Source organism: Apodemus sylvaticus, chromosome 22 (assembly GCF_947179515.1).
Source record: "Apodemus sylvaticus chromosome 22, mApoSyl1.1, whole genome shotgun sequence".
NCBI classification, from domain to species: domain Eukaryota; kingdom Metazoa; phylum Chordata; class Mammalia; order Rodentia; family Muridae; genus Apodemus; species Apodemus sylvaticus.
Genome location: NC_067493.1, coordinates 26,277,988 through 26,298,150, shown reverse-complemented (window position 1 = coordinate 26,298,150; position 20,163 = coordinate 26,277,988). Strand labels below are relative to the sequence as shown.

General features: G+C 49.8%; 1 protein-coding gene across 1 annotated transcript in view; it reads left to right on the top strand.

Moving 5' to 3' along the window:
- Window positions 1-341: 341 nt before the first annotated feature.
- The window catches only part of LOC127672566 (kinesin-like protein KIF19), a 55,397-nt gene continuing 35,575 nt past the window's right edge, over window positions 342-20,163 (top strand). The window contains exons 1-6 of the mRNA XM_052167768.1: window positions 342-428; window positions 1,149-1,229; window positions 11,092-11,202; window positions 15,657-15,744; window positions 16,968-17,104; window positions 17,885-18,010. Of these exons, the coding sequence (XP_052023728.1) occupies window positions 342-428; window positions 1,149-1,229; window positions 11,092-11,202; window positions 15,657-15,744; window positions 16,968-17,104; window positions 17,885-18,010 (630 nt within the window). The remainder of the gene's footprint in view (window positions 429-1,148; window positions 1,230-11,091; window positions 11,203-15,656; window positions 15,745-16,967; window positions 17,105-17,884; window positions 18,011-20,163) is intronic.

The window sequence follows — 20,163 nt, the reverse complement described above, 5'->3', positions numbered from 1 at the left end:
TTCTGTGGGGTGGGCTCAGCTCTAGACCAGAGGCTCCTGCGACACAAGGAACTTAGGCTGGACAGAGTTCTCGTTGGATCTCCATCATGGCATCTCTGAGATCTGCCTGGCTGCTTTCAGAGGACTCAAAACTACAAGGGCTGTCCTGGCCAAAGAGACTGACTAGTAGGGGTGACACCAGGTTAGTAGCTGAGCTGAACGCTGGCCCAGCCCCACCTCTGGGGACCCAGCTGACGTCATCAGAGTGAGCCTGGGGAGCAAGGCGTGGCTGAGCTGAGAGGATCTTCTTGCCTCCGTGTTCAGCTTGGGTAGCTGGGGCCCCTCCAGTTCTGATTTGTAGGATGCCCTCCCAACAGACCACAGACCCCTCTCCCGCCCGGGGCAGCCCAACCCTGAGGGAGATGGAGCCCAAGGACCAGCAGCTCATGGTGAGTCCCTTCTCTCATGGCCACTGCTAACTCCAGCCTCTCCCATCCTCTACCCCTGAGGAGAAACCCCGAACCCTATGTGCATAGATCAGGTCTTCTTAGCCTTTAAGGAGCGTTGTTCTACTTATGGTTCCCATTTTCCTTTCCTGGGACCCAGCAATACTATCATACTTTTTTTTCACTGTGGGTCTCCAGACACCTGTATCCCCCTTTCTGAACCTCGGTCTTCAGCCCAGGGTCTGGACTACAACCCCAGCATTGGGCAGGCCTCATTCAGGCTACTTAGACCCTTAGGTAATTGGCCTTGGGGTGAATCCCACTGGCCACCTGTGACTGCTTAAGAGCCATCTGGCCTCATGTGTTCTATAGGCACCGTTCAAAGAGGATACTGTTTTCTTGTTGGCTGGCAGAACTGAGGGACATGCAAAATGAAGGCTCCCTCTTCTGGATGCTCAGAGAGGGCAGGTGTGTTTCCTCTCTGATCACAGCTAACACAGGCATCAGTGTGACCTTGGGCAAGTTGTTCCTCTCTGTGTTCCACAGGAGTGATGTCGCCACTGGGTCCTCAGAGCCTCTCTAGGAGGCAGGAACAGCTCCCTGCAAGTAGAGTCTCGGGGTGAATGGAGAGGAGGTGCTCACTGCCCCCCCCACCCCAGCACAGGCAGATGGGATGTGGGCATCTAGTTGAGGGTCTTGGTACTGCCCATGCCCTGTCCACAGGTGGCGCTTCGGATCCGCCCACTCAACAGTACAGAACTGGAGGAAGGAGCCACTGTCATCGCCCACAAAGTGGGGGACCAGGTGAGGCTGGAGGACACTAGAGGCTCTCTCTCTCTCTCTCTCTCTCTCTCTCTCTCTAGAGCTGAGCTCACAAGTGCATTCTACAGAGCTTTTCATTTGGTTGGTTGTGTGTGCATGAATGTGTGTGTATGAGTATGTGAGTGCTTGCGTGTGCACACGGCCCTGGGGCTTGACAGCAGGTAATTTTACCTACTGCTGAGCCTTCTCACCAGTCCTGTTTGGTATTTGGTAGACTTTCCCTGGGACCTGGAGCTCACTGGTGACGTCAGGCTGGATAGATGTGAATCCCAGGGATTTTCTTGCTTCTGCTTCCCAAGCAGTGAGACTACAAGTGTGTGCCACCGTGCCCAGGCCTTTGGGTGGGTTCAAACCCATGGCCTCAAGCTCGCACGGCAAGCACTTTACTGACTAACTCTGCCTCTCTTTTTCTTTTTTTCCGTTTTTCCTGATTTTCTTTTGAATCTCAGTATGGCTAGCTAGTCTTGCAGTTACAGCAATCCTCCTGCTTTAGCCTCCCAACTTCTTTTTATTAAAGGAAAATGCATTAGAGGGAGTTCTTTGGGAGCTGTCTGCTCCTAAAAAGGTCTCTGCTGAGACACCAAAGTGAGGACATGGGACAGTGGCAGGAGACTTGGCAGGCAAAATTAGCATGCCAGGTGTGCTTTCAGAAACGAGAGGTGATTGCTGGCTGCAGCCCTGGGCACATTCTGCCATTCCAAGGACTCTTTCAAAAAAGGCTCAACACCCAGCTGCCCACACCTCAGAAGCTTTTGTCTTTGGCTGTCACTTAGACAGAATCTCATTCTGTGAGACATACAGAATGTCCCCGTTGGTCACTAGGGTGGTTAGCAAGGTGCTTCGTGATGAGGCGACGCTCAGGCAGTGTTTATACCTGAGCCGACAGCCCAAATGGTGGATAGATGAAGGTCCCTGCCAAAAGGCTGCCCATTGGGGCTCAGAGTCCCCGGGGGAGGGGCGCAGTGGCAGAGCTACCATTGGGGTGAGTCAGCACTGAGTTCACGGCGGCTGATCAGTGCACAGCTGGGTTCAGGCACCATGATAAAGACACAGTCGGCTGTGAAGGAAGGAGGCCGATGTGAATAGGGAAGGCAGCGCTTTCTGTGTGGATGCTTGATGGTGAGCAGTGGAGAGGACGAGCCGGAGAGACAGACAGCTCAGGAAGCAAGAAGAGCACCGGCTGCTCTTCTGGAGACGCACCCATGTGGTGCCTCACAGCCATCTGTAAACTCCAGCACCACTACACATGCATGTGGTGCACACACGTGCATGCAGGCAAAATATTCACACACAAGAATAAATCTTCCAAAGACAGCCCATGTTGACACATCAAGGCGAAGGGCTCGAGGGACAGCTTGGTTAAAAGTGTTTGCTGTGCATGCAGTGAAGGCCTGAATTGTAAGGCCAACTCACACTCATGGGAAGAGCCGGGTGTGGTGGCAAGGGTCAGTAACTTACTACTGGGCCAGTGGGGAAAGGAAGATCCTTGAGGTTCCATGGTTAGCTAATCTAGCCAATTTCCTATGATCCCAAGAATCAGTGAGAGACTATGTTGTTTTTTTGTTTTTTTTTTTTTTGTTTTTAAATAAGGGGCTGGAGGGGCTGGGTGTGCCTATACACATCTTCAATCTCAGCACTTGGGAGGCAGAGACAGGCAGATTTCTGTTTGGGAGTTTTGAGGCCAGCCTGGATCTACAGAGGGAGTTTCAGGACAGTCAGAGTTATACACGGAAGCCCTGTCTCAAACAAACAACAAAAAAACGGAGAACAGTTGAGAAGATGCCAACCTCTGGCCTTCCTGAGCACATGTGCACACACACACACACACACATGCGAGTGAACACACAACCACAGACACACAAAAGATTAAGGTGAAATTAACACCACAAAAAATTTCATTTTTTCTTCTTGAGACAGTGATTCCCCGTGTAACTGAGGCTAGCCCTGAACTCCTCCTGCTTCAGCTCCTGAGTACTTCAATGACAGAGGCACCCACAACCTGGTTCAAATCTCACCTTTTTCTGTGTGTGAGTGTCTTAGTCAGGGTTTCTATTCCTGCACACACATCATGACCAAGAAACAAGTTGGGAAGGAAAGGATTTATTCAGCTTACACTTCCACGTTGCAGTTCATCACTAAAGGAAGTCAGGACTGGAACTCAAGCAGGTCAGGAAGTAGGAGCTGATGCAGAGGCCATGGAGGGATGTTTCTTACTGGCTTGCTTCCCCTGACTTGCTCAGCCTGCTCCGTTATAGAACCCAAGGGCACTAGCCCAAAGGTGGAACCACCCACTAGGGGCCCTCCCCACTTGATCACTAATTGAGAAAATGCCCCACAGCTGGATCTCATGGAGGCACTTCCCCACCTGAAGCTCCTTTCTCTGTGATAACTGCAGCCTGTGTCAAGTTGACACACAGAACCAGGCAGTGCAGTGGGCTTATTGTAACTATTTTACTTACTCACTTTACATCACCATTCACTGGTCCCTCCCAGTCACCCCCTCCTACAATTCTTTCTCCAACCCCCTTCTCTTCTGAGCAGGTGGGGGCCCCCTTGGCTATCCCCCTACCCTGGCAGATCAAGTATGTGAGGTTAGGCACATCCTTGCCCACTGAGACCAGACAAAGCAGCCCAGCTAGAAGAACATATCCCCTGGACAGGCAAAAGCCTTTGGGATAGCCCCTCCTCCAGTTGTTTGGGACCCACATGAAGACCACACACACACACACACACACACACATATGCACGCACATCTGCTACATATGAGCAGGGAGGCCTAGGTCCAGCCTGTGAATGTTCTTCGATTGGTGGTTCAGAGCTCCAAGGGTGCAGGTTAGTTGACTCTGTTGGTCTTCCTGTGGAGTTCCTACGCCCTTAGGGGTTGCAATCCTTCCTCCTGTTCTTCCCTTAGAGTCCCTAAACTCCATCCAGTGTGGTGTCTTCATCTGAGTCAGCCGCTGGCTGGAGCCTCTCAGAGATCAGCCATGCTAGTCTCCTGTCTGCAAGCTCATTAATGTATCAGGGATTGGTGCTCACCCATGGGATGGCCATGAGAACGAATGGAAATCTGCAACTGATGGGGATGGGGAGGTGGGGGCATCTCCAGGAAGAGATAGAGACCAGGTATAAGGGAGGCACTCAGGAATCAATGGGGGTGTCCTTAACTGTGACACACAGTATCGGGGGCATGGAACCCTAATGGAGCGATAGGGACACAAACCCACCCACCAAACTTTTGACCTAAAATTCATCCTGTCTATAAGAAATGCAGGGCCAGGTGGTGGTGGTACACGCCTGTAATCCCAGCACTCTGGGAGGCAGAAGCAGACGGATTTCTGAGTTCGAGGCCAGCCTGGTCTACAGAGTGAGTTCCAGGACAGCCAGGGCTATACAGAGAAACACTGTCTTGGAAAAACCAAATCCAAAAAACTAATATATGTATATATTCATTCATGGTAGTCACTTGACAGGGGTGAGATGGGATCTTAAAGTAGATTTAGTTTGCATTTCTACTATAGCTAAGGATGTTGAACACTTTCTAAAATGCATGTATGAGTGTTTTGCCTGCATGTATGTCTGTGTACCACATTCATGCCAGCTGCCCATAGAGGCCATAAGATGGCACTGAATCCCCTGGAACTGGAGTCACAAGTGGTTCTGAACTCCCCAACATGGATGATGGGAACTAAATTCAGGTCCTTTGCAAGAACAACTAGTGCTCTTAGTGGCTGAGCCGTTTCTCTGGCGGCCACAAAGCTGTCTTTTCTCTCTCTTTTAAAAAATCAGGTGAATATCAGTGATGGCCTACACCTTTAGTCCCAGCACTTGGGAGGCTGAAGCAGGCAGATCTCTGAGTTCGAGGCCAGCCTGATCTGCAGAGTGAGTTCCAGGACAGCCAGGGCTATACAGAGAAACCCTGTCTCAAAAGTGAATGGATGAATATCAGGTGGCTTAGGGTTAGGGCTGAGTGCTTCTTCCTTTCTGGTGACCTATGTGTCTAACTTTGTGCCAGCGCAGAGTCATGGGTCTTACAACGTCTCTGTGGTCCATGGCTGTCCTCTAGATGTATTCTCTGTATTCAGGGTGGCACACAGAGTTTGACTATCCAAGGTCTTTTTGTTTCTAAATGAACTTTCAGATGGGTTTCCCTTTGTCTGTGAAGAAGTGTTAGTATTTTGATGGGGTTGCACTGGATCTGTGGACTGCTTTTGGTAGGAGGACCTTTTGCAGTCTTCACGGATGTGGTCTGAGAGTATAGGAGATTGGTCCACGTTCTAGAGTCTTCAGCTTCTCTCAAGGTTTTTAAAGTTCTTGCTATAGAGACAATTCACTTCCTTGGTTAGGACTATTCCAAGTTGGTTTTTTTTTCCTGAAGCAGTTATGAATGTGAGCACATGTAATTTCTTCCTTAGATGTTTGTTAGTGGTATATAAGAGTGGTTCTTAGCCTTCCTAATGCTACGACTCTTTAATATAGTTCCCCATGTGGTGACAATTATCCGTAAAAATATTTTTGTTAGCTGGGCGGTGGTGGTACACGCCTGTAATCCCAGCACTCTGGGAGGCAGAAGCAGGCGAATTTCTGAGTTCGAGGCCAGCCTGGTCTACAGAGTGAGTTCCAGGACAGCCAGGGCTATACAGAGAAATCCTGTCTCGAAAAAACCAAATCCAAAAAACAAACAAAAAAAATTATTTTTGTTGCCCCTTTATAGCTATAATTTGCTACTGCTATTAATAGTGTAAATACCTGATATTTCTGATGGTCTTTAGCAATCCCAATCCCCGATGAAAGGTTCCAGAGGGGTTGTGATTCCACAGGCTGAGAAACACTGGTATAGAAAAAGGCTACTTATTGGGCTGGTGAGTTGATTTAGCAGTTATGAGCCCTGGTTGCTCTTCCAGAGGTCCTGAGTTCAGTGCCCAGCAACCACATGGTGGCTCAGGACCATCTGTAAGGGGACCTGACGCCCTCTGCTGGCGTGTGGCTATATGTGCAGCAGGGCACTCAGGCAATGAATAGATTTTTTTAAAAGGCTATTTATTATTGGTTTTTTTTTTTTTACAAGAGCGCAAATCCTCTTTTATTTATTTGCTTTCCACTAGTTCAAATCTAGGACAGAACCAGGTGTGGTGGCGCACGCCTGTAATCCCAGCACTTGTAAGGCAGAGTCAGGCGGATTTCTGAGTTCGAGGCCAGCCTGGTCTACAGAGTGAGTTCCAGGACAGCCAGGACTACACAGAATCACACGGATTCTGTGTGCAGCAGCCTTTGCATGAAGGTTGCTTTGGGATTTGAAATGAACCATGTTGTTTCCATTGGCTCAAGTTACTTCACTCCAGACCACTCTGGATTTGTCTGGTTTTCCTCCAGGAACTACTGCATTGATTTTTGCTACATATACATAAGCACATCTCTTACCTAACTAGAACTCAGTTTCATCTTGGGCATAAACACCTTCAATTTTTTTTTTTAAGATTTATTTATTTATTGTATGTATATGAGTTCACTGTAGCTGTCTTCAGACATACCAGAAGAGGGCATCAGATCCCATTACAGATGGTTGTGAGCCACCATGTGGTTGCTGGGATTTGAACTCAGGACCTCTGGAAGATCAGTCAGTGCTCTTAACCACTGAGCCATCTCTCCAGTCCCAAATACCTACAATTTTAAGAAGAACTGTATGCTCTCTTTTGTTCCAGAGACCTTGCTTGTAGCCAGCAAAACTAGCCTTGCACGACAACCTCCTAGACATACTTACTTTTTTTTAGAAGTCCTGTTCCCAGCAGACCTCCATAGTCACCAAGATAGTGGGAATTATTATTATTATTTATTATTATTATCATTATTATTTATTATTATTATCATTATTATTGGTGATGGTCACGGTGGTGGGCCAACCAAGTTGGGCGCCAGCTGTGGGAAAAAGCGGGGGCAGTGGCGGGGCCCACATAAGAGAAAACTGGTTAGGCCCACACACCACAACACAACGCACTGCACAGCACTGCACCGCACCGCACTGCACTGGGTGAGGGACAGCGGGCGCCTGAGTATCAATAGAGCGAGAGACTACCCGGCTAGCGGGGAGGGAGGTCCTTGCTCAGAAGGCGGTGCAGTTCTGGCACAGGCCTCCCGGGTAACTGTTGAGGAAGCTTGACTGAGAAGAGGCTGGTCCTTCCCTGGCGGCTGGAGACGCTGAGGCCTGCTTCATGCTCTTACACAGCAGGTTTTGATAAGAAGAGACAGTTCATAGTTTCAATGCTTTATTATAGAAAACTAGGAAGAGAAAAAGAGATAGAGAAGTAAAGAGAGAAAGAAGACAGAGGGATGAGAGCTGGCCGTGACCCTGTGGAAAGAGGGGAAACGGGGAGACAAGGGAAAAGGGGGGAGAGAGGCAAGAGAGAGACAAGAGAGGGCAGAAAGGGGCAAGAGAGCAAGGAGGGGCAAGAAGCCCTCTTGTATAGGAGGCTGGGTTACCTGGCAACAGGTAACCGTGGGGCGGGGAAAGCCCAGCTGAAGCCAGGAGACTGTAGGGGTGGAGTCCAGCCTTGGGCGTGGCCCATACGGGACTGATGGCCACAGGATTATGGAGTTAAGGAGTCAGCAGTCTGGGAGCATGGCTCACGGGTTCTGTCCCTTGTAGAATGTTCTACTGGGTTTCCAGAGTGAGCCTAGCTCAACCAGGTTACAGACTGCCCTACAAGGGCCCACATCAAGACTTAGTAGTAGTAGTAGTAGTAGTAGTAGTAATGGTGGTGATGGTGGTACTAGTGGTTATGTGTGTGTGCACATGTATGTGTGCATGTGCATGTGTGCGCACGCACGTGTGTGTGTGTGTGTGTGTGTGCGCGCGCGTGTGCGTGTGCGTGTGTGTGTGTGTGTGTGTGTGTGTGTGTGTGTGATGCATATAGGTTTGCATGCCACAGCATAGAAGGGGACAACTCTGTGGACTCAGTTCTCTCCTTCCATCTTTACAAGTAGTATCAGTGACTTGTCTGCTGCTATGATAAGACACCAAGACCAAGGGAACTTGAAAAGTTTACTTGGGCTTAGGATTCCAAGGAGATAAGAGTCTGCCTGGGTCAAGGTTACCGTTGCTGTGATAAAACACGATCGAAAGCGAGTTGGGAGGAAAGGGTTTATTTCACTTACACATCCACAGCATTGTTCATCATTAAAGGAAGTTGGCAAAGGGACTCAGTTGAGCCAGGAACCTGGAGTCAGGAGCTGATGCAGAGGCCATGGAGGGGTGCTGCTCAGCCTGCTTTCTTACGTCACCCAGTACCACTAACCTAGGGGCTGGCCCGGCCCACAATGGGCTGGACCCTCCTCACTTGATCACTAAGAAAATGCCCTACTGGATTGCCTACAGCCTGATCTTATGGAGACTTTTTTTTTTTTTTTTTTTTTTGGCCAGTTGAGGTCCCCTCCTCTCAGAGGACTTTAGCTTGAGTCTAGTTGACAGAATCCATGTGACAGAGTGGAGTCACAGCAATGGAGCTGGAAGCTCATATCTTAAACTGTAAACAGGAAGCACAAAGAAACCTCCAAGCCAGTCCCGCCCGAGACGTGCTTCCTCCAGCTAGGCCACACCTCCTAATCCTTCCCAAACAGTGGCACCAACCATCGGGTGACCATGTATTTAAACGTCTGAGCCTATGCAGGGCACTTCACTCAAACTATAACCCATGGGGGTTGGGGATTTAGCTCAGTGGTAGAGCCCTTGCCTAGCAAGCACAAGGCCCTGGGTTTGGTCCTCAACTCTGTTAAAAAAACAAAACAAAACAAAACTATAACCCATGGGTCCTGGGGATGACACTCAGGCCAGCAAATTTGCATGGTAAGCTCCTTTACCTGCTGAGCCATTTCTGTGGCCCCAGCAGATATATATATATATATATGTGTGTGTGTGTGTATGTGTGTGTCTATGTGTGTGTGTATGATATATATGTGTACATGTATGTGTATGTGTATGTATATGTATATGCATATGTATATATCTTTAACTTTATACCTACTTTGCTGAAAGTGTTTATCCATTCTAAGATTCTTCTTGGTGCTTAAGGTCTCTTTTGTATAGAATCCGCAAATAAGAATAATGTTCATTCATGTTCATCATAACAACAAAAATACTTTTTTTGAGGCCAACATGATAGCTCTGCAAGGAAAGGTGCTTTCATGCAAGCCCGATGATCTAAGTTCAAATCCCTAGCTCCCATAGGCATGCAGGAGGGACCCAACTCCCAGAAGTTGTCCCTACCATAGTATGCACACCCCTCCCCTTGCATATAGGTGACTCACAACTCTAAAGTCCCCTGCCAGGCCCTGTTGTTCAGAGGATCCCGGCTGGAGATCTATCTAAGTCCTCCTGCAGCCCTGTCCTGGCCACTGTGACACAACGTGTCCCCAGGAGGAGAGAGAGCAAGAAGAATCAGCTTATGTCACCGTGCAAGTTCTGGCCAGAAGCCAGGAGAAGCCCTGGCAGAGTCTGGCCTTCCAGAACTGCAGTTTCCAAAGCTAAGAACACGGGAGGAGCAAGAAGTGGTCATGTGACAGGACCCTTAGAACCACCCACCTGTGTCTACACTTCCTCGGTCCCTCTGTGCTCAGCCTGATGCCTCCATCAGCTAGCTTACAGTCGGCCTCTACCCTTTTCCCTGCCCCCCTGTTGTCCCTGGGGCAGACTCCTTTAATCCCTTTGCAGACAAGGATCTTAACTGGCTTGCCTGATAATAATGCATATGGGGACTGAGGGGCCCTGGGGACTCCCAGGCTCTCAGAAAACGGAGCACGTGGGTGGGCTTTGGGACAGACTCTTTACCTCCCCTGTCCTGTGAGGTGAATACAGTGAAGTGACCTGTCCAGCACTCTACAGTTTCCACAGACTCCTGCCTTCCCTGATGGCATTAGTTCATAAGACAGCCTGTCAGTGTGGAGCCAGAGTGGGTGGGTGGCGGTGTGACACATTGGGTAGGGTTGTTAAAGTAGGCTGGGCTGCTTCCCCTTGCCTTGGGGTTGTCTGGGGCCATTTATGTGACTATGGAGCCCACTGGCTGAGGGGGGGGGGATGGTATGATCATGCCTTGGGTGAGTGACATCAGGTGACACTGTCCCCCATGAGTTAGTAGGGTGCTTACTAAGGAAGCGTAAGGACCTGAGGTTGTATCCCCAGAACCCACACAAAAGACAGATGCAGCCGTGTGAGCCTTTACCTCCAGAACTAGAGAACTGACACAGGAGGATCGCAGGAGCTCACAGGCCAGCTAGTCTTGCTAAGATGGTGAGCACCAGGCTCAAGGAAGCCCTGTCCCAAAAAAATGGAGACACAGATGAGAAAGACACCCTAAGGCCTGCAGTGGCGCTGAACATCTTAAACCTGGCACTTGGGAGGCAGAGGCAGGCATATCTCTTAAGTTTGAGGCCAGCCTGGTCTACACAGTGAGCTCCAGGTTAGCCAGAGCTACAGAGTAAAACCCTGTCTTAAAAAAAAAAAAAAAAGGGAGGAGGGCTGGAGAGATGGCTCAGCGGTTAAGAGCACCAACTGCTCTTCCAGAGGTCCTGAGTTCAATTCCCAGCAACCACATGGTGGCTCACAACCATCCAATGCCCTCTTCTGATGTGTCTGAAGACAGCGACAGTGTACTCATATACATGAAATAAATCTTTAAAAAAAAAAAGACAAAAGAAAGAGAGGGAGAAAGGGAGAGAGAGGGAGGGAGAAAGAATAAACTTACAGCCATTTCTGGCCCTGGCCCTGGCCCTGGCTTCTGGCTGAGGCCACCGGTCTGGGAATGCTTCTCAGAGTCTGACTGGTCCTCCCCTAACCCCTCTGTCTTACTGTATTCAGGTGGTTGTGCTCACGGACCCAGGAGAAGTCCCGGAGGACCCTCTGCGAGCACACCGGTCCCGGGAGCGGACCTTCATATTTGATATCGTGTTCGACCAGCAAGCATCTCAGGTGCACACCACCCCCTCTGCTTCTATTTCTAGGAGCATCCTGGGCCCAGGCTCTGGGATGTCTTGTCTCTGTTCTCCTCAGGCTCTTTCTGAGACGCAAAGGAGGTTGTGGAGAGAAAACCCATCCCGGGGATCAAGCGAATGGTGTCCTCCTGTGGGCACAGGGTCACCAGGTCTGCTGCCTGCTCTGGAGGCTTCTCTTGAGTCACTTCACCTGTTTCTTCACTTCACATGCTACAGGGACACACAGGCTGAAGGGCAGGGGACAGCTGAGCACTCGTGCCCTGCTCATTGCAACATGGGTGGCCAGCAAGGCCCTCTCCAAGGAGGGACATCGAGGCTGAGACCTGTCATGAAGATAGGCAGGGGTCTGGACAGAGGAGCCTGTAGCGTTGGCCTCTCACAGACAGGGAGTGTCAAGGAGCTCACACGACATGGCCCAGTGCTGTGTCTGGACCAGGCGTTGGTCTCTTCTTTCTCACACATCACATATGCCACTGCCACCGTCTGTAAGAACAGAATGTCACAGAGGGGAGCTGGGGCTCTGCAGGGGTAGCAATGAAGGATTTAAAGAAAGGACCCAGAAATAGACTGTCAGCCACAGGCTAGCAGCATCTGGGGGAGATTTTGGACCCAAGTTCAAGGTGGGATACCATGCACACCTGTCCTACTGTAAGAGGGAAGGAAGGCCTTTAATACCAGAGTTCTTGCATCTGTTTTTTGGGTTTTTTTTTTAAGATTAAAATTTTTATCTGTGTATGTATTCATTTATTTATTTAGGTTTTACAGGTATGATTTCCTTTTATAACCTTAGCTGTCCTGGAACTTGGTCTGTAGACCAGGCTGACTTCAAACTCAGAGATCCACCTGCCTCTGCCTCCCAAGTGCTGGGTTTAAAGGCGTGCACCAACATGCCACAAGATTTTTCCAAGTGCTTTATTTATTTATATTTATTTTTATTTATTTATTTATTTATTTATTTTTATTTATTTATTTATTGAGACAGGATTTGTCTGTGTGGCTGTAAGAACTGGCTGTCCTGGAACTCAGATGCACCTGCCGGCAAAATTTTTTTGCCGGGTGTTGGTGGCACACACCTTTAATCCCAGCACTTGGGAGGCAGAGGCAGGCAGATTTCTGAGTTCAAGTCCAGCCTGGTCTACAGAGTGAGTTCCAGGACAGCCAGAGCTACACAGAGAAATCCTGTCTCAAAAAACCAAAACAAAAAAATATTTTTTTTATGTGTATGAGTGTTTGCTTGTATACATACATTTGTACTATGTGCATGCCCTGGTACTTACAGAGGCTAAAGGAGTGTGTTAGCTTCCCTGGAACTGGAGTTACAGACAGTTGTGCGTCACCACATAGGTGCTGAGTATTGAACTCAGATCCTCTGTAAGACAGCCAGTGCTCTTAACCATTGAGCCACCCACCCTTTCCTGTTTCTCACCTCTCTCTGTGTGTCTCTGTCTCTCTCTGTCTCTCTGTGTGTCTCTGTCTCTGTCTCTCTCTTTCTCTTTCTTTTTCCCCAACAGAGTCTCATTATGTAGCCCACGCTGGCTTTGATTTCATTGTGTAGACCAGATAGGCACAAACTCACTTTGTAGCTTAGAATGGTTGTAAACTCCCATTCTCTCTGCTTTAACACCCCACAGGCTGATTACGGGTATGTCACTGCCGGTGTGCACCGCCCTGCCTAGAAGTCCTTTGGCTTCTAAGCGGCCTGTCCCCAAACATGTGACATATCTCCTAGCTACCGGCTGCTGTAGGACATGCCACTCCTGCAGCAAGTGGGTACACAGCCACTGTCCATGGCCCTGTGAGGGGCACTCGCACGAAGACTAGCCAGTCAAGGGGCTGTTCTCCTCAGAGGGCTCTGTTGAGCTGCACGTCCCTGGTTGTGCCCCCTGATGCCCGCCTGGTCCTCGTTGGGTTCTGACATTGGCTTGAGGTTCTATTGGAGCACCCCGCTGGGCCTTCTCTCCAGGACACTGACTCCATTCAATGCTCAGAGCAGCAGCAGGGTCAGTGGGAGCCCCTTGGACTCCCAAAACCTGGCAAACAGGGGGCACAGCCTCATGTGTCTGTGCTGGCCTTTAAACCAGACCAAGGGTGGTTCACGTTAGGGGTAGGGAATAGATTTGGCTCCTCAGTTAAGTAACTAAGTGTCCAAGGCCGTTCTCTGAAAGCTAGACTCATGCGAGGCTGCTTCCTGTTAGCCACAGGGGACAAAGGAATGGAGACAGCGTCTCAGTAAGGCTGCTTCACACAGAATGGCCTGCTGGGGATACTGGTTAATTTTTGTTTGTTTGTTTATATTTTTGTAGACAGGGCCTTACTATGCATTCTTAGCTGTCCTAGAACTTTATATGTAGACCCAGCTGGCCTTGAACACACAGAGATCTTCTGCCTGCGTTGCGAGTGCTGGGATTAAAGGCCTATGCTACCAGGTCCATCTGGCCACATTTGATAGTCACTGTCACCCTCAGTGAGGACTAAGCCATCGTTGTAGAGCAGAGTGGCTTGACAGTTACCTTGAGCAGAGGTCATGGTGGCATTCCACAGAGGGACCCGGTCACTGACAGTCGTCAGCACGTTCCTTCATGCTGAGGGCTATACTCAAGGCTCTCATGCAAGCCTCATGGCGTCCTTATAGATGCTCAGGGATATTTCCCCCCACTAGCTGGATGTGGAGACGTGTACCTGTGACCCTAGCCATCAGGAGGAGAAGACAAGAGGATAAGGTGTTTAAGGTCATCTTCTGCTACATGGCAAGTTTGGCTAGCCTGGGCTACATGGGACCCTGTTTATACACACACACACACACACACACACACACACACACACACACAGAGAGACACAGACACACACAAATACACACAGACACACACACACACACACACACACACAGAGACACAGACACACACAAACACACACAGACACAGACACACACACACACACACACACACACACACACTTCCTACATGTAAGGCATTTGTCTGAGCTCATACAACATACAGAAGAGCCCAAATTCAAACTAGCCTGTGCCTGTCTGAAGTCACAGAGAAAAGACAGGCTGGATTTGGTGGCTTTCAGGCCAGCTGCAGGAAGTCATGAGCAGTCAGGGTGGACACTCAGGGGGTGCAGCGGAAGGTCCTGCTGGTGGCCCAGAGAGGTCAGCCTGTGTCTCACTCACTGGCCCCAGGCATGTCCCCTTGGACTCTCCCATGGACGGAGCTCACGACTTATACATCTCTTGCTGGAAGTTGCTGCTTCTCTTTCACTAGGCTCCGCCCCTTGCCCAGCTTCATACCATGAAACGGGGTCCTGATGATAGCGTGGGATTCTAAGCCCATCCTCAATCTCTCAGATCTTTTTTTTTTTAAAGATTTATTTATTTATTATATGTAAGTACATTATAACTGTCTTCAGACACCCCAGAAGAGGTGGCTTTCAGGCCAGCTGCAGGAAGTCATGAGCAGTCAGGGTGGACACTCAGGGGGTGCAGCGGAGTCACCTTGTGGTTGCTGAGATTTGAACTCAGGACCTCCGGAAGAGCAGTCAGTGCTCTTAACCGCTGAGCCATCTCTCCAGCTGATCTCTCTCAGTTCTTTTTTGTTTTGTTTTGTTTTGTTTTGTTTTGTTTTGTTTTGTTTTGTTTTGTTTTGTTTTCCCGAGACAGGGTTTCTCTGTATAGCCCTGGCTGTCCTGGAACTCACTCTGTAGACCAGGCTGGCTTCGAACTCAGAAATCCACCTGCCTCTGCCTCCCAGGTGCTGGGATTACAAGCGTGCGGCACCACGCTTGGCTTGAGATCTCAGTTCTTACAGAAGCCTCGGGAATGGCTAGGTCCCAGCATGTGTCAGGCCTCCGTCAGGACATCCCCAAATTCTTGTTCATTTGTTGTTTTTTTTTTTTTTTTGATTTATTTATTATCATATGTAAGTACACTGTAGCTGTCTTCAGACACACCAGAAGAGGGCATCAGATCTCATTAAGATGGTTGTAAGCCACCATGTGGTTGCTGGGATTTGAACTCCTGACCTTTGGAAGAACAGTCAGTGCTCTTAACTGCTGAGCTATCTCACCAGCCCCTGTTCATTTGTTTAATAATGATACATACTCTCACATTATAGTCCTTGCTGTCCTGGAACTCGCTGTGTAGACCAGGCTGGCCAGAAACTCACAGAGATCCTCCTGCCTCTGCCTCCCAAGAGCTGCTCCCTGTCTTCTTTGGTTTTGCTGGTTCATTTTGTTTTTCAAGAAAGGGTTCCTCTGGGATAGCTCTGGCTGACCAGGAACTCACTGTGTAAACCAAGCTGGCCTTGGACTCACAGAGCTCCGACTGCCTTTGTCTTCTGGGTGCTGTCATTCCTAAGCAACAGGTCCTCTAACTGGACCTGTTAAGGCTGGACTGTTTGTCCCCTAACTGTCTATCATTCTGTCTGTCTGCAGGAAACTGTCTACTGTGCCACCATCCAGCATTTAGTGGGAGGCGTCATCTCTGGATACAATGCGACGGTTTTTGCCTATGGCCCCTCAGGTACTGGATTGGGCATGGTCTCCAGGAGTGTATGTGCAAGGTGCCAGCAGGGGTTCCCTGCCCCCTTTTCAGAGGTAAGGTCTCAGGTACCCCAGGCTTCCCTCAGACTCACTGTGTAGTCAAGGATGATCTTGAACTCCTGGTCCTTCTGCCTCCATCTCCCAAGTGCCAGGATTATTTTTTTAAATATTTATTTATTATTATATCTAAGTATACCGTAGCTGTCTTCAGACACCCCAGAAGAGGGCATCAGATCTCATTACGGATGGTTGTGAGCCACCATATGAGTGCTGGGATTTGAACTCAGGACCTTCAGAAGAGCAGTCAGTACTCTTAACCGCTGAGCCATCTCTCCAGCCCCCAAGTACCAGGGTTATTATAAGTGTGTGCCCACCTGCTTGGTTCATGCCATGCTAGAGATGCAACCCAGGGATCTGTGTATGCCAGCTAAGTACTCTACCAACTTATTTGATCCTCTACCATATTACACATACATTTATATATTTATATATTTTGGTATCACTGGGACTTGAACCCAGGGCCTCATGCATTCTAGCACTGAGCTATATCCCCAGCCTCCTTAGAGGCACCGGGGACCTATGAACTGGGCTTTGACAGCCGGAAAAGGTGAGAATGATCCTCATTCACAAAAGAGTCCTGGAAGCGAGATAGCTGCCCAGACCACGTAGTCATCAGGGGTGAAACAACCCTGCCGCTGTTCTTCCTTCTCCCAGGTTATGAGAAAAACTCAGTGTTTGCAAACCGGTGGCGTGGCACAGGCTTGTCTGTCACCCTAGTTCTGTGAGAAACTAAGGAAGGAAGCTTACAAGTTTCAGGCCAGCCTGGGCTATATAACGAGACTCTGTCTCAAAATAAAGAAGAAAAAGAAAGGAAAGTGGGGGGCAAGAATCTAGCAGAGAAATAAACGCCTGCCTCATCCCGGGTCTGCAGAATGAAGCCAGGTCTCTTCTCCTTGGGTGGGGACTGGAGTCCTGTCTGTGTAGACGGGGACAGGGCTGCTTCATTCCATCACCCGCCAGTGATGTACCAGGCTTCAGGGAAAGGATGAACCCAGGCTCTCCTTCTTGGGGGCAAACGGGGAGCCATGAGATCCCTTAGAGAGGACACACACACACACACACACACACATACACACACACACAACCATGCAGTGTGTTATGCCTCTTCTTGCACAGGCATACTTGAGCTCCGCCCTCCTGCAGGTGCTGGGAAGACTCACACCATGCTGGGCATGGATGCAGAGCCAGGCATCTACCTGCAGACCCTCACTGACCTCTTCCAAGCCATCGAGGAGACCCAGGACAACATGGAATATAGTGTGTCTATGTCTTACCTGGAGGTGAGCCAGCTCCCCTGCCTCAGTTGCCTCAACTGAAGAATGGGTACAACACCGATCACCTGTGCAGAACTTCTCCTCAGGGCATGAGCTCTTCAGCAGCTCAGGCTTCTACATGGTTCTTTTACATAGAGTTTAAAGGAATGGAGAGACAGTGCAGACGTCAGAGCTTTGGCTACTTTTCCAGAGGACCTGGGTTCAATTCCCAGCACCCATATGGAAACTCACAACTGTTAACTCCTCCAATTCTAGGGGATTTGGTGCCCTCTTCTGACCTCTGAACGTACTACATGTAAATGATGCACAGGCACAGATGCTGGTAAAACACCCATACTAATAAAATAATTTAAAAATTATTTAAGCCAGGCATAGTGCTGCACACCTTTAATCCCAGCACTTGGGAGGCAGAGGCAGGAGGATCTCTGAGTTTGGGGCCAGCCTGGTCTACAGAGTGAGTTCCAGGACAGCCAGGGCTACACAGAGAAACCTTGTCTCGAAAAACAAACAAACAAAAAAAAATTATTTTATGTGTATGGCTGTGTTTTGCCCTGCACCTGTGTCTGTGTACCGCGTGGATGCCTGGTAAGTAGCCACAGAGGCTGGAAGTGGGTGTTGGAGCCTTTGGAATGGAGTTACAGATTGTTAAACTCTACTATGTGGATGCTGGGAATGAAGCCCCCGTCTTTTGCAAGAACGGGCAGTGCTCTTAACCCCTGAGCCGTCTCCCTGGTCCTTTCTTTGTGATTCTTTGCTATCTTGTCCCAACCTTTCTGTTCTGCTCAGATTTATAATGAAGTGATCCGTGACCTCCTGAATCCATCCTCTGGGTTTCTGGAGTTGAGAGAAGATTCTAGAGGCAGCATCCAGATTGCAGGCATCACAGAAGTATCTACCTCAAATGCACAGGAGGTAAGGGGCCCAGCCCAGCCCAGCCCAGCCCACAAAGCCCAGCCCACAAAGCCCAGCCCAGCCCAGCCCACAAAGCCCAGCCCAGCCCACAAAGCCCAGCCCACAAAGCCCAGCCCACAAAGCCCAGCCCAGCCCAGCCCAGCCCACAAAGCCCTCCTGTTCATGAGCAGCAGGCCGGTCCAGCTGAGCTGTTTATCAGCGTCTGGACTTGATCTGAGATCTCAGGTCTCTGCAGTCAGCTATGCCTCCTTGCCAGGGCTCTGGGCAGGCATCACCTATCGATCCAACAGGCTGCCCTCAGCCTCCCGCCACAGTCCACCAGGTGAGCATAGCTCACCAGAGCTGGCTAACCTGATGATTGCTCTTTTGCCAGGGTAGGCAGCAAACTTCCCTGCACTGTCTCCTCTCTTCTCCCTTTCCCCCTCCCCGCACTCCCCTCTGTCTTTTTTTTTTTTTTTTTTTTTGAGACAGGGTCTCTTTATGTAGTCCTGGCTGGCTTGGAACTTGCTATTAGAACAGGCTGGCCTTGAACTCACGACCTCTGCCTCCCAGGGATATTAATGGAGTTTACCATCACATGGTTTTGTTTTGAGACAGGGTTTCTTTATCCTGGAACTCACTCTGTAGACCATGTTGGCTTCAGAATTCAGAGATCCACCTGCCTCTGCCTCCTGAGTGCCAGGATTAAAGGTGTGTGCCACTGTCACCTGGCACTTTCTTCCTTTTAAAGACAGGGTCTCATTTTGTAGCCCTAGCTGGCCTAGAAATCAGTATGTGTACCAAGCTGGTTGTAAAGTTACAGAGATATGCCTGCCTGTGCCTCTCGAATGCTGAGACTTAAGATGCACATCACTATACATAACTTTCGCTTTAAAACATTTATTTATTTATCGTGTGGGTATGTGCATGTGTGTGTGTGTGTGTGTGTGTGTGCATCTGCACTCACATGTGGAGGTCAGAGGACCATGTCTTTAAAACGAAGTAGTTTTATATTATGTGTATGGGTGTTTTACCTGCATGTATGTCTATGTGCATGACCTACAGAGGCGGGACACAGAAGGGACCACTGGATATCCTGCACCTGGACTCACACATAGTTGTAAGCTGTCTCAGTTCCCAGCACTGGGATTACAATCCCAGTGCCTCTATGTCCAGCACGGATTTTGGGGATCCGCACTCAGCCTATGCAGTAAGCCCTTTACTGACTGAGCCATTTCTCTGGCCCTGGATTTTGTTTTTGTGACAAGATTTCACACTGTAGCCTCCATCAGCCTGGCATTCACTATGTAGTCCAGGCTGGGCTTACACTTAGAGTAATCCTCCTGTCTCAGATGTTCGGATGACAGATAAGCACTGTCGTGGCCTGAATGGCAGTGAGCATCAGATCCCCATCTCCTGCCTCATCCCCACCGTGCGTCCTAGCCTGGGTCCCTCCCTACACAGGAGGCGCTCAGCAGAGGCTTGGTACTCCAGATCCGTGGCTGTTCCAGATCCGTGGCTGCTCCAGATCTGTGGCTGCTCCAGATCTGTGGCTGCTCAAGATCCGTGGCTGCTCCAGATCCGTGGCTGCTCCAGATCCGTGGCTGCTCCAGATCTGTGGCTGGTCCAGATCCATGGCTGCTCCAGATCCGTGGCTGCTCCAGATCCGTGGCTGCTCCAGATCCGTGACTGCTCCAGATCCGTGGCTGCTCCAGATCCGTGGCTGCTCCAGATCCGTGACTGCTCCAGATCTGTGGCTGCTCCAGATCTGTGGCTGCTCAAGATCCGTGGCTGCTCCAGATCCGTGGCTGCTCCAGATCTGTGGCTGCTCCAGATCTGTGACTGCTCCAGATCTGTGACTGCTCCAGATCTGTGGCTGCTCCAGATCCATGGCTGCTCCAGATCTGTGACTGCTCCAGATCTGTGGCTGCTCCAGATCTGTGGCTGCTCCAGATCTGTGGCTGCTCCAGATCCGTGGCTGCTCCAGATCTGTGACTGCTCCAGATCTGTGACTGCTCACTGTTCACGCCCACTGCCAACCCCAACACATCTACAGCTGCCTGGGGCTGTGACCTGGAAAGGATCAGGAGCTGCTCTAGGATCTGTGGGAAAGGGCGAGCTGGCCTGGTGGTGAACGTGGCTCAGCCGGGAGAGTACTTGCCTAGCATGCAGGA